Raw genomic sequence first — 17854 nt, forward strand, 5'->3', positions numbered from 1 at the left:
AAAAGGAATTAATTACACAGAAAAACTTTCCAATTTTAAAGGAAATAGAAAATGATCCCAGAAAAAGACATTTTTAAGAAAACTGAAAGATGAAAAATGCAAACTAAGAACTGGGAAAAAAGAGAATGGTTCACAACCCTAATTTATAAAAAGGTCACATAGAGTAATTTAGAATCACCAATACACAAACAGAAAAATGAGGCCAGTCGAACCAGAATGAGAAGAAATGAGAATTAAGGCAGTATGCAACAGAACAGAAGTTACACACAACACAAGGATGTGGCCTGTAGAGAAAAAAACAGGAAGCAATGAAACTGAACCGAATAGAATTATCAGAAAGAAGGAGAGAGCAGGAAGCAGCAATTTATCCTTCTGTGTAGTTTTAGTGTATGCCTCAGTGACATTTCAAACAAGGACACTAGAGAGGTCCTCCTAGCCAAGCTGACCAGACACAGCACTGGTCACACACAGAAGCAAGGCAGTCTCCAGTCCCCACAGAATGCAACGAAGTCCTGGGAGAGCTATGATCTAGGCTGCAGCAGTAGGCAAGAGAACAAATGTCATATGTACCACAGGGGACAAGCTTCCGGAGAGTGCAGACCGAGCACGGCCGAGGGCAGCCTGCCTCTGCTGAGACAGGGACAGCAGGAGCCACGTGATGCAGATACACCTGCTGTCCCATGTGGCTCCACCTGAGGCCTGTACTTAGGAGCCACACACTGAGCGCCAACATGAGAGCTACAGCACGGCTTCTGCCCTGAGACACTGGATGAAGAGCAAACGCGAGACTAAATAATAGTACCTTAACATATGTAAGAAGCGAAACCACGTCTGTGCTACACACTCGTTATCCATTTCAGGAGGGATCAGACTGGCATCTTCATCAGGAACTTTAAATGGAGGAAATGAAGGACCATACGTAAAGCGTAGCAATCTAGAATAGAAAAAAATTGCACACCACCAAGTTCGTTTCTTAACAGAGTGAAAAACATATTCAAGAATTAAAATATGATAAAAGAGGGGCGCCTGGGTGGCTCAGTTGATTAAGAGTCCGACATACGCTCAGGTCATGATCTCACAAGTGTGTGAATTCGATCCCTGCGTCAGGCTCTGTGCTGACAGCTCAGAGACTGGAGGCTGCTTTGGATTCTGTGTTTCCCTCTCTCTCTCTGCCCCTCCCTGACTCACGTTCTGTTTCCCTCTCTCTCAAAAATAAACAAACATTAAAAAAAAGAGGTAAGAGAAATACAAGAGAAAACAGATGAAATGTGTATCATACGTAACAAAAGTAAGATCGATGAAAACCCTTACTGACAAGAGAGAAATTAAAAGGGGATTTCCAATTTTGTAAAAGATTAAAAACTTTTTCAAATATTTGAATAATTTGTTTTTAAAATTATTACTTATAATTTATATATTTAATTTATAGTTTAGGTTATGTACCTATAATTTATAAAACCACATATACATGTTACACATTAACATTATGTATCATTAAAATCTAATTTTATATATGTAGCTTTATAATATACAGTATGCAATATATAAAATTGTACAATAATAGCCAACTTATGGAAAGAGCATAAATGTCCATCAACCGATGAATGGATACAGAAGTTGTGGTTTATATATACAATGGAATACTACTTGGCAATGAGAAAGAATGAAATATGGCCTTTTGTAACAACGTGGATGGAATTGGAGAGTGTTATGCTAAATGAAATAAGTCATACAGAGAAACACAGATACCATATGTTTTCACTCTTATGTGGATCCTGAGAAACTTAACAGAAGACCATGGTGGATGGGAAGGGGGTGGGGGGGGGGGGAAGAGAGGGAGGGAGCCAAACCATAAGAGACTCTTAAAAACTGAGAACAGGGGCGCCTGGGTGGCGCAGTCGGTTAAGCGTCCGACTTCGGCTCAGGTCATGATCTCACAGTCTGTGAGTTCGAGCCCCGCGTCGGGCTCTGTGCTGACAGCTCAGAGCCTGGAGCCCATTTCAGATTCTGTGTCTCCCTCTTTCTCTGCCCCTCCCCTGTTCATACTCTGTCTCTCTCTGTCTCAAAAATAAATAAACGGTAAAAAAAAAAAAAAATTAAAAAAATTGTATATGATATGCTAATTTTATGTTAATTTTATAATACATAAAATTACAAATCATATATTATCAATTTATAAAATCATGAATTATTTTTAAATGTTTATTTATAACTAATTGCAAATAATTATATAGTCATATAATATTCAACTTATGTTATATAATTTGTTACAGAATTATAAGATAAATAAATTGTTATTTAAGTTATTTTTAAAAGGTTCATCCCACTGCAAACTCCTTCAACACAACTAAGCTATAATTTTTTTAATGTTTATTCATTTTTGAGAGAGAGCAAGTGCACAGACATACGCAAGAGTGTGAGAGCAGGGGAGGGGCAGGGGGGTTGGACAGAGGATCTGAAGTGGGCTCTGCAATGACAGCAGAGAGCCTAATGTGGGGGCTCAAACTCAACAACTCTGAGATCATGACCAGAGCTGAAGTCAGACGCTAACCAACTGAGCCACCCAGGCGCCCCACAACTAAGCTGTAATGTATCCATAATAACAACTGCTATATAACTTACACGAAGTTCAGAATTTATAGTGTACCTTAAAAGTAATTCAACAATTCAGTTACTTAATTTATTAGTACTATTCCAAATGTATTTAAACGGTTCAAAGCCCTTTGACTCAATTGTCTTCTATCTAGAAATTATACCTTATATCTAGAAGTTATGTCTAGAAATAACCAGAATACACACACACAATGTATATTCACATCAACAATATTTTTCATGTTTTTTATTTTTATTTTTGAGACAGAGAGAGAGAGAGAGAGAGAGCAAGCACACACAAGCGGGGGAGGGGGAGAGAGAGAGGGAGACACAAAATCCGAAGCAGGCTCCAGGCTCTGAGCTGTCAGCACAGAGCCCGATGCCGGGCTCAAACTCATGACTACGAGATCATGACCTGAGGTGAAGTCAGACATTTAACCCACTGAGCCACCCAGGCACCCCAACAATATGTTTAAAGTAAAATACTGGGAACAACATAAATATCTAAACAACAATGAAATGGTTAAATAAATTATAATTCCATTTACATAATGAAAAACTACAAAGCCATTAAAAATATGACCTTGAATATACTTAAGTGAAATAAGTCAGTCAGAGAAAGACAGATACCATATGTTTTCATTCATATGTGGATCTTGAGAATATTAACAGAAGACCATGGGGGAAGGGAATGGGGAAAAAAAGTTACAAAGAGGAAGGGAGGCAAACCATAAGAGACTCTTAAATACAGAGAATAAACTGAGGGTTGAACGGGGGTGGGGAGGGAAAGTGGGTGATGGGCCTTAAAGAGGGCACTTACTGGGATGAGCACTGGGTGTTGTATGAAAACCAATTTGACAATAAATTATATTAAGAAAAAAACCAATGAAAACAGTAACAAAACACAAAGATAATATAAATTTTTTCTACTATTGCAAAAGTAAAATATCTTGAGATTAAAGAATGAAAAAGGCACATGTAATTAATGTGGTTAAGAATCACATTAAAAAAAAAAAAGCAAATAATGGGGCACCTGGGTGGCTCAGTCGGTTAAGCATCCAACTCTTAATTTCAGCTCAGGTCATGATCTCACACTGGAGACCAAGCCCCACATCAGGCTCTGTGCTAATGAAGCTTGCTTAAGATTCTCGTCTCCCACTCTCTCTCTCTCTCTCCTGCTTGCTTGTGTGTGCATACCCATTCTCTCTCTCAAAAAAAAAAACAAAAAAACAAACAAAAAAAAACATTTAAAAAAAGCAGGTAACAATACTACATAATCTTTTTTTATAAAGAGAAATGGAAAAAATACATTAAAATGTTAACATTGGTTGCCTGTAAGTGATGGGTACTTTTCTCTGTCTTCCAAGTTTTCTATTTTGAGAATGTATTGCTTTTAGTGTTTTTATGTTTGTTTGTTTGTTTGTTTGTTTGTTTTGAGAGGGAGAGAAAGAGCACAAGCAGAAGAGAGGCAGAGAGAGGGGGGAGGGAGAGAGAATACCAAGCAGGCCCTGTGTTATCAGCGAGGAGCCTGACGCAGGGCTCAATCCCATGAACTGTGACATCATGACCTGAACCGAAATCAAGAGTCCAGTGTTTAACCGACTGAGCCACCCAGGTGCCCCCCCCCCAATGTATTACTTTTATAATCAAGATAAGAAGTATTATTTAAAAATAGATTTATGGGGCGCCTGGGTGGTGCAGTCGGTTAAGCGTCCGACTTCAGCCAGGTCACGATCTCGCGGTCCGTGAGTTCGAGCCCCGCGTCGGGCTCTGGGCTGATGGCTCAGAGCCTGGAGCCTGTTTCCGATTCTGTGTCTCCCTCTCTCTCTGCCCCTCCCCCGTTCATGCTCTGTCTCTCTCTGTCCCAAAAATAAATTAAAAAAAAAAAAACGTTGAAAAAAAAATAGATTTATAATTTTGACATTCACTAGGATATACCAGAATCAAAAGAATATTCCAAAACCTCCATCTTTTAATTTAAATAATGATAAACGTATAAACACTTTATTAACTCAGAAAAAGACCAATCTACCTTCTGATACATAATGCTACCTATAAATTATTTGTTTCTGGGGCAACTGGGTGGCTCGGTCAGTTAAGCATCTGACTTCAGCTCAAATCATGATCTCACAGTTCTTGAATTTGAGCCCCACATCAGGCTCTGTGCTGACTGCTCAGAGCCTGGAGCCTGCTTTGGATTCTGTGTCTCCCTCTTTCTCTGCTCCTCGCCCACTCACACCCTGTCTGTCTCTTTCTCTTTCTCTCTCTCTCTCAAGAATAAACATTTAAAAAAATTAAAAATAAATAATTAATTAATTAATTAAATTTGTTCCTGCCTCCACACTGCCTCCCCTGACACCAAACCTAAATCAAATCAAGTCTCTAGATCTAACTACCAGTTGACAGGAAATACAGAGGACAGAGGAACATATTAACACAACTAAGACATAATCAAAAAAATTCAGAATGTGAAACATTCTAAAAACCCAAGTTTTTCAATAACAAAAACTGCAAAGAAATAAAAATGAGAGAGTAGGAACCTATAGTTTAAGATAGGCTTAAGAAACATGTCAACTAAATGTAATAAGTGAGCTCTTAGTTGGGATTCAACGGAATCAACCACAGAAAGAAAAAAATTAAGGCATTCAAGGGAAATTTAAACATCGAATGGCTAACTGATATTAAACAACTGTTAACGTTTTTTAAGGGGTGATAATAGTACTGTGATTGTGTTTAAAAAAGAATCCTCATCTTTTAGAGTTACATATTAAAATATGCAGAGTTGAATTGAAAAATCAAGCCTGAAAAAAAATAAAGCCTTATTACTCACAGAACAGTGATAATATTGTATATAAATGGTAAGAGAAGTAAAATTATTATAACAAACTACTTTGGTTATAGTACAGCACATTATAGTATGGTCTCATTTCTGTAAAACTATGTATACACATATATAATAGGATTTCTAGTGAACTTAAAACGTTTATACCTTTCTATAGTTTGGTTTAAGTAATAATCATGAATATTTTAGTAGTAAGATTAAGAGTGGGAGTTTGGCAAGGGAGGTAAGGTGCAGAATTTATCTGCTTCTCTATATTTGCTTAATCTGAAAGGTTGTAATTTAATAGGCACTAGTCAAAGTGCTATATCTATTTTTATTTTCTTTTTAAAAAAAAAATTTTTTTTTAACATTTATTTTTGAGACAGAGACAGAACATGAACGGGGGAGGATCAGAGAGAGGGAGACACAGAATCCGAAACAGCCTCCAGGCTCTGAGCTGTCAGCACAGAGACCAACGCAGGGCTCGAACTCACGGACCGCGAGATCATGACCTGAGCCGAAGTCGGCCGCTTAACCGACTGAGCCACCCAGGCGCCCCTTTATTTTTATTTTCAAATGTTTTTAACGTTTATTCCTTTTTGAGAGACAGAGCATGAGTGGGGGAGGGGCAGAGACAGAAGGAGACACAGAATCTGAAGCAGGCTCTAGGCTCTGAGCTGTCAGCACAGAGCCCAACGCGGGCGAACCGTGAGATCATGACCTGAGCCGAAGTCAGGCACTTAACCCACTGAGCCACCCAGGCACCCCTGCTATATCTATTTTTAAAAAGCGGCTCGATTCTGTATCTAAAATACAATAACAGAGACAGGATACAGGCTTTTTACAACATATTCCATGAATCCCAGTAAGACAGAACTAGGGGAAAGCTGTCTCAGGCCAGGCGGATGAAGGAAGGCAAGTCAATGATGACAACCTACCTTGATGTGAGTGCACAGGTGACCTTGCTCCACTGCTCCACCACTGCTGGATGGTGCCTCCAGTTTGCCACCATCTCCTTGGCTGTTTTCCAATAAGGAGGTGTTGGGAAGCACCGAGTACAAGCTAGTAACCAAACCTCAAAGAGAACACCAATCAACTTCTCTGCTAGATTCTCAGCAATGCCACCTTACCAACAAAAAGAAAACAACTTTGGCACACTCATTTTTAAAGGAAAATCTTTAATTCAATGATTTGAGATAAGTGGTCAAAAAATTAAAATAACTACAATGTTAAGTTCTGACTTTCAAATAGCCATTTAATTACTAAGAATGAGAAACTATTCTTAGGAACTCCTATGAAGAAAATCATAACATCAACCAATTATCATTTATTAAGTTTTCAAGTCACAGGGCACCTGGGTGGCTCAGTCGGTTAAGAGTCCGACTTCAGCTCAGATCATGATCTCACGGTTCGTGGGTTCGAGCCCCGTGTCGGGCTCTGTGCTGACAGCTCGGAGCCAGGAGCCTGCTTCAGATTCTGTGTCTCCCTCTCTCTCTGCCCCTCCCTCATTAACTCTCTCTCTCTCTCTCTCTAAAATAAATAAATCATTAAAAAAGTTTTCGAGTCACCCTGCTCATTTCTTATCAAAGATCTTAGTCTTCCAGCAAGTGGACAGGACACAGAGGAGAAGGGAAAGGACAAATGTCTATGATGTGTGACTACTGGGTCCGTTTCTGTGCCGACTGGTTCATGTATACGACCTCACATTCATCCTGCAGGATAGGTATTTCTATCTTTTACCAATGGTTAGTTATACCCATTTTGAAGAGGAGAAAACTTAGATGAGAAAATTTAAGTATCCTGTCCAAGTTTACACAGTCAGTAAGTGAAGGAATCAGAGCAAATAAACACCCAGGTCTTTCTACCTCCAAACTCTGCTATAAAACTTTCAGGTGTTTGAAAGCCACTCTTCAAGGGAGAGAGGGACAAAGAAGGGAACAAAAGGACCGATGCTGGGCAGGACAGAGCCTCAACCACAAAACCAGACCTGTCCCTCTGTCCTGAGCCCTGGAACTAGGGAGAAAAACAGGGGTCTGTACTCTGTATACTCCACAAGGCAAACTTGGGATTAGCAGGAAAAGTTACAAGAATGTGTATTTCAAATGAACAAAAATTAAATTCCAACAATAAGCCCCAGAAGGGGAGGAACTGCCCGCTTTGAGTTGTTGAGACCCCTGGCACCAGGACTCTGCAGCAAAGAGCCAATGAGTCAATGACTGGCCAGCTACTGTCAGTAACAAAGTATTCCTATTATGGGGTCAATAGTGGAATTCTGTGATTTCCTTTAGGTACTTTCCTGGACTGTATTTGGGTGAGATCACAAGCACACGTGCATGTCTGTTGGCAAAGAGACTACACAGATGAACAGGCAACAAGGGAACCCAGTACTAGGATATCAACTTCTGGTATCTGGGTACACTTGCTACAACATACACGGCAGGGCTTCTAAAATACAATCTGAAGGTGTAAAACGGGAGGCTTCTTGATGTCCAGGTAATGAATGGCAAACTGTCATACTTCCAGATAGAACACTGAAGATTTTGTAGATTTCACGTGCTGAACAAAGTATCTTCTGTAGCTGTCAAGTTTTTAGTGTCTACTTTGATAACTACTTTGTCATCAGGTACAGTGCTTACAGGTTCTACTTTAGTTAGTTGTTCCTTATATAGGCTCTATCCTAATATACTAAACAAGCTACTACTCCTATCATTATCAAATACGCAGTAATGCAGAGGCTCCCCCCACATTAGCAAAATCATCACTGAAGGTAAAGTAACTTCATATTATGCCTGTGAGGGCTTCCATTCTAAGAACTGTTATTTAACCTTGGTTTGCCAAATGCCATGCCAAAATGTAAATCCCCGCTGAGTCTACCCATCGTTGAGTTTAAAGCGAACTGTATCTGGAGCTTGGAAATAAACTAGAAAAGAAAAAGAAACCGACCTTGAACAGTTGGCGGGGCTAGAAGAATGTCATTAATCTGCAGAAGAAACAACAGTAAGACTTCCCACGTTTCTCGTGCCATGATGGATGACTCACGAGCCAGTTTCTGAATGGCTCTCAGGACCTGTAAGCATAGTCGGATCTGACTGGAGCCCTGTTCCTGTCTGAAGAAGACAGACAGAGATCACTGACAAGCCTTGAGGGAAGAGAGCAACAACTTAAGGACAGGCAACTTATGCACACAGCAAGCGATGGTCCAACGGCACTCCTAAGAGCATCAGAAGACACGGCCAGGTGCACCCTCCTCAGTTCAAAGCTATTTCACCATCACACAGTCTGTCACCCTGCGATCTCAACCAACCACTTCTCTGAGAGCTTGAATAGCTCTTGGGGAAGGAGGGGAACACTAGAATGTAAGCTTCCCCTCTGGATTTTCTAAGTCTAAAATGTGCCTGGCACGTAACAGGCACACCATTTTCTGATGAGTGAATGCGTTAATACCCACAGCCACTTCTGTTGCTCACACTGAAGCAGAACGGCCTTTGTATCCTTTTTAAATTTTTTTGAATACACATTCACAAGAATTCAGAATGTGCATTCATAGTGCTCACAGTCCCTTTGAAGCTAATGCCTGCTAGAGAAGAACCTACAGACCCAATGAAATACTCTCACAGGTCACCAAAACCGATGAGGTATGGAGGCAATTGCCTCAGAAATGAGCGCCTGCTACTGCTGTTCCAATTGAAAAAAAAAAAAAACAACTTAACCTAAGATGGTGGTTCCCAAGATACCCTAGAAAAGTTTTATAACTCTTTAGTCCACAAGGGCATTTTTTTCCCAAGAGAATAAAACAGATCAAAGTATTGGGGCTAGAGTTGAAGACAGAGGTCCAGGCCCCAGCCCCTGATCCCTGCTTTCCAAAGCAGACTACCTGAGAATTTCAAGAGTAGCAGGAAACTCACTGCATAAGTGAGTGGTGAGTTGGCCTCCAGACCTCCTACGTACAACCCAAGACAAGTAACTAATATTATTGAAATGAATCTTGAGGACAAGTTTCTATATTATGACTCATGTCACAAAGAACAGGTAAAACATGAGTAAATCAGAGTAGGCAATCTCAGAGCTTCCTCAAGAAATCCAGAAAATAAAGTGAGTGGCCTTAGCACTCCCACCTCAACCTTAAGATAGAAGATTCTCAGATTCTGGGCCATGGCACAGAAACCAGACACTTACCTTACAGTTGCAAACAAATGACATTCCTAAGTTTTTCCTAAAGAAGTCAGACCTAGAGCAAAATGAGACATTCACCTAGGAAAAGGTAAGAGCCCCCAAGAGCAGGGAGATGGCCATGTTCAGCTGGAGGTGAATCCAGTTCACGTGAAGCCATGAGACTCCAGTTTGTGTCTGTAACTCTAGCTACTTGAAGAACAGTAAGAAACTATATAATAGCTATATAAATTTCTTCTGGCCATACAAGAAAAAGTCCAGTATAAGAATCAAAACAGCACTGGGGCTGACACTCTTCCAACTTAGTGATAGTACTTTAAGCATCCCAAGTGGTAACCTAGGCCTACCGACCAATTCCAGTTATCTGCCCAGTGGTACAAAAGGAGACATCTGCTCTGTAGGTACTGTCCCCTCATTAAGATGGCCTAAACTCATAAGCAGTGTCCAGGTTTCTATGGCTAAGGGAAATAAGGTCATCTTTACTAAAAAATAAGTAGAAACGTCTAAATACCAGAGATTTTCTGTTCCCCTCAATATTTTCCAAAACAACTTATGATCTTCAGAAAACCTGTTCTGAGAACAGGGGCTGGTGAACTATAGCCCATGGTCAAATCTTGTCTGCCATCTGTTTTTTTTATTAATAAAGTTTTACTGGAACACTGCCATGCTCATTCATTTATGTATTATCTATGGCTGTTTTCTCTACATCAGCAGAATTGACTAGTTACAACAGACACCATATAGCCCACAAAGCCTAAAATATTTACTATCTGGCTCTTTATCAAAAAAGTTGGCCAACCACTGCTTTAGAAGAATATTACATTTTTAAACTACAATATATTTGCGCAATGAAAACCCTAATCGATTTTAAAAGATGGTTCACTGTTCACTCAATTATGCAAACAAAAAAGAGATCAAACTGATAGGCAAAAAGAGAAAGGTTATCCCCACTCTGACTTATCTCTAGCAAAGTGGTAAAAACATTTCGGGGATCACTTTTATAACAACAACTAAGTAAACTTGATGACAATTTTGTGATATGGATTAAAAAAACCTGATACTTCCAATAAAGAAAGATGAGATCTGGGCAGCTGGGTGGTACAGTCAGTTAAGTGTCTGACTCTTGAGCTCAGCTCAGGTCATGACTTCACGGTTTGAGTTCGAGCTCTGCATCGGGCTCTATGCTGATGGTGTGGAACCTGCTTGGGATTCTGTCTCTCCCTCTCTCTGCCCCTCCTCAGCTTGTGCTTGCTCTCTCTCCCGCGCTCTCTCTCTCAGAATAAATAAATAAACTTAAGGGGAAAAAAAAGGGAGATGAGATCCTAACTCCCAATATTTAGCACTGAAAATATTCAGCTCCCTAAGACACTGTTGGCCAGGAAAACTCTAGTACTCAGTTCAGTATCCTCTCAGAAACATGCAAACACTCTTGAGAAAACAAGTTAATTACAAACAGTAAAATGAACAAGGTACTCAGGTTCTCAAAAGGCAAAAAAAGAAAAAGCCCAATTAATTCAAATGCCATTGGTATTTTTCATCAATACAAATGAATTGAGCACTAAGAGGTGGTAAGGGTACAAATAGGAAAGAAACAGTGACAATACTACCCGTGAGACTGTCCCATGGCCAAAGAAAAAGCCCAGTGAACTAGTCTCCTACATGGAATGACAAGAAAGCACCAGAACTATTATACCATTTTAGAAGAACCTGCTTAGAAGGGTGCCTGGGTGGCTCAGCTTTTAAGCATCTGACTCTTGATTTTGCTCAGGTCATGATCTCACAGTTCATGGGATCAAACCCCACATCAGACTCCTCATTGACAGCACAGAGCCTGCCTGGGATTCTCTCTCTCCCTCTCTCTCTCTCTGCCCCTCTCTCACTCACACACACACTCTCTCTCAAAATAAACTTAAAAAAAAAAAAAAAGAAGAGCCTTAGACACAAATAATATGTTAATCACTGCCAACCACCTCCTGTTATTACTTCTATTTGAAATCAATAAATCAAGCAACAAGCATTTAATTCACACCTAAGGTAATATCAGTACCGCACCAGGTACTGCGAAAGCCCAAAATATATATACGACCTAGATCCTGCCTTCAAGTTCGTTAGACGGGGAAATGAGACACACACGTTTTAAGAGCAAAAAAAAAACAGTGAAGAGATAAAAGAGTGACACAGGAAGTACCGGAACCCCACAGGTTCAGAAAAGGTATGATCACTGTGGGCCTGGATGGTAAAGGCAGAATTTTAAATGAACCAACAAGAGTAAGATGTGGACAGCTGAGTGTGAGAGAGAGAGAGAGAGAGAGAGAGAGAGAGAGAGAGAGAGGAAGAGGAAGAAAACAAAAGGGTAGGTGAAGATGGGGAAGATCATGATGGAGTCTTAAGGAAATGTTTAATTTATGAGTCTGACCAATGAGCAGGGTTCATGCAGAATTAGCAGCAGCTAATCTGGCTAGGGGCCAGATGACAGCCAGCATTTCACACAAGGCAAGGAGTTTATACTTGATCCTACATATCAGAGTTCTTAACAGAGACTTTTTTATTCAAATTCTGCAAAGTGATCTTCCTTCTAAAACTCTTTAAGAAAACATTTTTTTAAGTAAACTCTACAACACACGTGGGGCTCGAACTCACGACCCTGAGATCAATAGTGGCATGCTCTACCGACTGAGCCAGCAAGGCACCCCAAAGTAATCTTCCTTCTAAATTTAAAAAGCTAAAATTTACAGAGTGGCTTTTGGAAGACCCAAAGTCCCTTACCACCTGATAGTAAAAAAGCTTTAATGAGAACTTTCCCAAAAGGAAGCAAGCCCCTTTACCTCTTTCAAACACATAAAAAAAATAGCTGAAAACAGATTTTTCTTAAAGGAAACCCTAATTAATGCTTTCTTCTCCATTATTTTCTGTATTTCCCAAACTCCTTACAATGACATATAATCTTTTAGAATTGGAAAAAAAAAAAACATTAAGCCCAAATAAAGTACATATCCCATATTATAATATTTAAGGTCACTGTCTCAGAAGGTAGGGGAAAAAATCAGTACCAAACTATTAAGATCATCTTTTGGCCAACTATGAATTTGTCCATAATAATTTCAAGTCTGCTTACTTTGATGTCTTCATTCTCTCATAGGAAAGGTTCATTTTAAGGTAGAAGGCTTAGGTGCCTTTAGCTTAAGTGGAGAAAAGAATTATGACAGGCAAAAGTATGTTTTTTGAATGGAAGGGAAAGGGGTCACAGTATTTTAATATCTAAAAGCTATCAGATCTTAGAAAACCAAAGCCTTTAAAATGAGTACACACTTGATAAAAACTCCTAGTAAATATTATATAAGCCCATCTCTCTTATCATTCATATTAATACATTCTTTAATTAAACAGTAATGAGGGGCGCCTGGGTGGCGCAGTCGGTTAAGCGTCCGACTTCAGCCAGGTCACGATCTCGCGGTCCGTGGGTTCGAGCCCCGCGTCGGGCTCTGGGCTGATGGCTCAGAGCCTGGAGCCTGTTTCCGATTCTGTGTCTCCCTCTCTCTCTGCCCCTCCCCCGTTCATGCTCTGTCTCTCTCTGTCCCAAAAAATAAATAAACATTGAAAAAAAAATTAAAAAAAAAAAAAAAACAGTAATGAAAGTTACTTTTCAAAAGACTAACAATGAAATCAGCTCCTATAATAGAAAAAAGTAACATTTATGAATATTTTATTATAATCCTGGTAACAGGTCAGACAGATGGTATAGCTTACCTTGGTACAAAAAGATTTTGCAGGTGTTTTAGTATACTTTGAACATATAGGTTAGGCTCTTTAATAACTGGCAATGGGATAGAATCTTTCGGCAACACTAAAGCCATAATCCAGTCTGTATATACATCAACACAATATTTTACAGTCTCTCCATCCAAGGGAAGGGTCAATCCATAGCAAATTACTTCCATGGTCCATTTCACCTAAACAAAACAAAATATACATTCAGAATTATCACACATCCCTACTGTATCTCAGCAGACTGATTTAAAATGTTTACCTCTTTTATTACCAAAAATCTCTCAATTGACAGTATATTCATCTCAACTATATGCCAGATTTATTCTTGAGAATGTACTTTCCATGGATAAAACATACTCAGACAACATTTCCTAAGCAAAATATTTAAGAAAACAATAAACTACTTCTTTCTAAATATCACTTCCATGTTGGCTTTACCCATTAGACATTATTATTATTTGCACTATGAAATAAAAAGCAAATATGGGTCATCCTGATTTTCCATAGAGACTGGGACAAAAAAATAGAAAATTTTAGCTACTTTTCTCCTTTTAATTTATATACAGGTATGTGTGTCATTTAGGAAATCATATACATATATTCAATTATATTCCATTTCCAGATTATGCAATATTAACAAACAACAGGAAGGAAGATGAACTGCTCAACTCTTATTTTGTGACTATTTTTTTCTGCCAAAGAACATAATGAACATGGGAAGGTAAGAACAAACACAAGTGAGAAAGGACTAAAGATGGGCAAGATTTTTTTAATTTTTTTTTTAATTTTTGTTTATTTTTGAGAGAAAGCGTGTGTAGGATCAAGTGGGGAGGGGCAGAGAAAGAAGGGGACAGAGGATCCGAAGCAAGCTCTGTGCTGCCAGCAGAGGCTCGGGGGGGGGGGGGGGGGGGCCCTGAATACACAAACCATGAGGTCATGACCTGAGCCAAGACTAGATGCTTAACCAACGGAGTCACCCAAGTGCCCCAGATCTTTTTTTTTAATGTTTATTTCTTTTGAGAGAGCACACATGTGAACGAATGGGGGATGGGGGTAGGGGGTGGAGAGAGAGAGAGAATATCCCAAGCAGGCTCCACGCTGACATGGGGCAGGCAGGGGTGGACCACAGGGGTGGCGGTGGTTGATCCCACAAACTGTGAGATCATGACCTGAGCCAAGATCAAGAGTCAGACGCTCAACCAACTGAGCCACCCAGGCACCCCAAGCTGGGTAAGATCTTAACAAGGCACTTACCTGCACTAAATGAATTCCAGCCTCTTTACTTAACTGAATCACATGATAAGGGTTGAGAGAACCTGCCCATGAAGAATGAACATGATGTGGCGACAAAGGAAAAACGGCACAATTTGCAAAAGAAGATAAAATGATATTCCAGATACTACAGACTGGAAAGTTTCAGGGAATTCCACACTAAACTCTGGGACAAATTACTAAGCAGATGATTCATGAGCACTTATAAAAGGAAAGCATGATCACTAGGAACCAACATACTCAAAACGAACAAATCATGCCAGACAAGCATCATTCCTTTATTAACAAGGTTACTATGAAGGCAGCAGACAATTGTGCAATCCTGGCAGTTTACAAAGCACTTTCATAAGCAGCTTCTAACCATCAAAATAACCCTGTGTGAGAAGGTAAACTATCCTCACTTTATAGATAAGAAAACTGACACTTATGAAGATTAAGCAATTTGGCCCAAGTCACTGGTTTGGAAATGGTAGAACTGAAAACTTGAGCCCTAGTCTTCCAGCTAGATATCTACAGCTACTCTCACCATACCATTAACACCCTTCTCTGGCTCAGGGAGATCTGGGCTCTAGCAAGAAATGTGGTCAGAGGCACGATATCCTTGTGGACAAGATGGAGGCATAGGACCCATAGGAAGGCAGAATGGCTGGATTTATAAGACACAAGATGAGAGACTGGCAATGGGCTAATGTACCAAGATCATTTAGGAAGACGGTGCCCAGTGGCACACCAAAGGCCCTGCTGAGATTTTAACTTAGGAAAAGAGAGAAGAACAGATCACATGCTGACCATCTGTAGATATCCACAAAGCTAAAATGGATAGCTAACTTGTTAGACAGAAATTCAGGATCCCAAAAGACTTCAAGTTGAATCTAACAAGATTAAACACAGGTACTGAAAGTTTCAAGCTCAAAAACAACTACAAGAGCTAAGGGTAAAAATATGTACAGCACTAGAATTTATCTAATATAATATAATCTACAAGAGCAATAAGCATTAAGCCTGCGACAGCACAGTGAAGCTGTGACAAACACAGGAGGGTGGGAGGAACGGAACCGCGCCTAGGAAGGGATTTTAAAAGGGGCTGCAAGTCCCTAATTGTCAGATGAAACCTAAAGGAGAAAACATCTTAGGTGTCACCTTCATAATAGTTTAATTGTATAATTCTAGAGGACACTGGATTCAAGGACTGTTGTCTCCTATCTCTTAGAAGGTAGGAAAGGAAAACAAACAAGGCAGGCACCAGAGCGCCTCTATCCACTCATGTGCCATCTCTTCCCAGGAGAAGATTCCAGACCCACCAAGAGGAGAGTACACCAGGGAAAGTGCCAGTCCTCAGGGGTTAGTCTCTGCTAAGGTCCTGTGAAGAGAGAAAAACACTCCTCAAACGGAGGAGCTTCACCCTCCTGCAACCCATGGCCTATAGAGAGTAAATAAACTGCCTTTAGAGTCACAAATCTTATAGCTAGACTAGTTTTATATCTAGACTAGCTTTATGTCTAGATTAAGTCTCGTCTCTCCTTCATTAGAAAGAAATCAAAAAGAGGGAGAAAAAAAGGTGAGTCTGAGAAATAAGTTAACCCAAAGCCTGAAGGTTGTATAAACTTCCTCCAGCACACAGTTCTAATCCCATATCTTAGCCAGACCTCATACTAGCAAGTTCCTGTATCCCTCCATTTTCAGGGTCCCTTCATGACCTCCCTCTGAAAACTTTACCTCAACCCAATCTCCTGAATCCAAGAACAGGACCAACTTCAGGCCAAGCTACTCCAAGAGCCCTTATCTTTAGGGACAGCAAACACCACTCCAATTCCAAACACTTGGGCTCGCAACCACATAGGCTTAGCTGCTCTGTAGCACTCTTAAACCTGGGAGTCGGTAAGGGCAGGCAGACACGGAGACAAAGGAGGACCTCAGGTTCAACACATATGTGTAGCCTGAAAAGTTGACAGAAGACAGGCCTTCAGTCAGAGGCCATATGGGGGTAGCAGCGAAGACCTTCCAAACACACCTCTAAATAGAAATCTGAAGACTGGGCCCAGAGCTTAGGGGAAGGGGCCTGACACTCAAGTCTCTGTCTCGCGCCCACAGCTCAAGTGGAGAATGGGGTCTGGCCGGTAGGGAGCCAGCAGCACAATGGCACAACGTATTCCTTATGACCCCCACAAACTCTCAGTCAGCCCAGCCTTCAACCCAAACAAAGGTCACAATTAAGAAAGATGTACTACTCCATTAGACAGAAATCCATTAAAAAGACAATATTAAATAAATTCTTCAGTGACGAGATTATATTTTCACATAGTAAAACGAAACGAAGAAAACACTTACTTCTTTGTCAGTTTTTAACAAGCTCTCACTACCAGCCACTGAAGGGGTACCTAAGGCCTGCCCAAGAGGATGGACCACCGCATTTGCCACCTCTCGCCCAACGCTCTCCGGATAGCTGTGCAGCACACTGGTGTGGCCCTGATCATTCTGAATCACCAAATGCAGTGACCTCCACTCAGAGTACATCGTGCCGCTAAAGGACTGTCCAAATGGCACCTGAAAAGACAAAACAGAATTATTGTTAAACACTGTTGCAAATTAATAAAACTAAGCAGAACAGATTTATCCTACATGGTAAGATAAAGCAGCTACAAACATACGGCCAAGACGACTGAGAAAATACGCGTCTAAATGTTTTGAGAATGTCCTAAAATAGCCTCTCAGCGAGGTCAGGTAGGAAGGTGGACCCTGGGAAGCAGCTGTCTAAGCACCTCCCCAAAAGAGCCTCAGAAGCCCGGGAGCGGAACTGGGACAGACGCCACTGTGCAGGGGGAGAAGATGATCTGATTTGGTACACTCCTAACATGAGGGAGCCCTCCTCATTCTATGTTCCAAGATAGAAAAAGATAGAAGAATGAAGCACCCTGAGAAAGGAAGACAAAGGAAAGAGTTTACTCCAAGATCCAGCTTCTTCAGTCAACAGTTTCCAATTTCCAGCAATTTTCTATCATGCTAGAAACATACCCCTGCAATTTCCCACCAATGTCCTCAAATCAGACATAAAATTCTTCGAGAGTATTTCATTCCCTGCAGCAGTTACACACAAATTTCCGGTAACGGAACACCTGGAAGTCACAGTGTTCTTCAGAAAACATATTAAGAGCTCCACTTAATGAGCACTTACTACATGCTACTCACGCAATCATCACAACAACTCAATGAATATTAAGGAATGTTATCTCT

The 17854-nt window shown here is 40.4% G+C and overlaps 1 protein-coding gene across 7 annotated transcripts in view; it reads right to left on the reverse strand.

Annotated features, from left to right (window-relative positions):
• The window catches only part of RALGAPB (Ral GTPase activating protein non-catalytic subunit beta), an 89977-nt gene that overhangs the window by 57971 nt on the left and 14152 nt on the right, over positions 1 to 17854 (reverse strand). For all 7 annotated transcript variants that reach the window (XM_040447073.1, XM_040447071.1, XM_040447074.1 and 4 more), the window contains exons 2-6: positions 16952 to 17167; positions 13331 to 13533; positions 8357 to 8520; positions 6352 to 6538; positions 803 to 934 (exon numbers count right to left, since the gene is read on the reverse strand). In XM_040447073.1, the coding sequence (XP_040303007.1) occupies positions 803 to 934; positions 6352 to 6538; positions 8357 to 8520; positions 13331 to 13533; positions 16952 to 17137 (872 nt within the window). In that variant the 5' untranslated portion in view covers positions 17138 to 17167. The remainder of the gene's footprint in view (positions 1 to 802; positions 935 to 6351; positions 6539 to 8356; positions 8521 to 13330; positions 13534 to 16951; positions 17168 to 17854) is intronic.

The sequence above is a fragment of the Herpailurus yagouaroundi genome, unplaced genomic scaffold (genome assembly GCF_014898765.1).
Source record: "Herpailurus yagouaroundi ecotype Mexico unplaced genomic scaffold, PumYag 196, whole genome shotgun sequence".
NCBI classification, from domain to species: domain Eukaryota; kingdom Metazoa; phylum Chordata; class Mammalia; order Carnivora; family Felidae; genus Herpailurus; species Herpailurus yagouaroundi.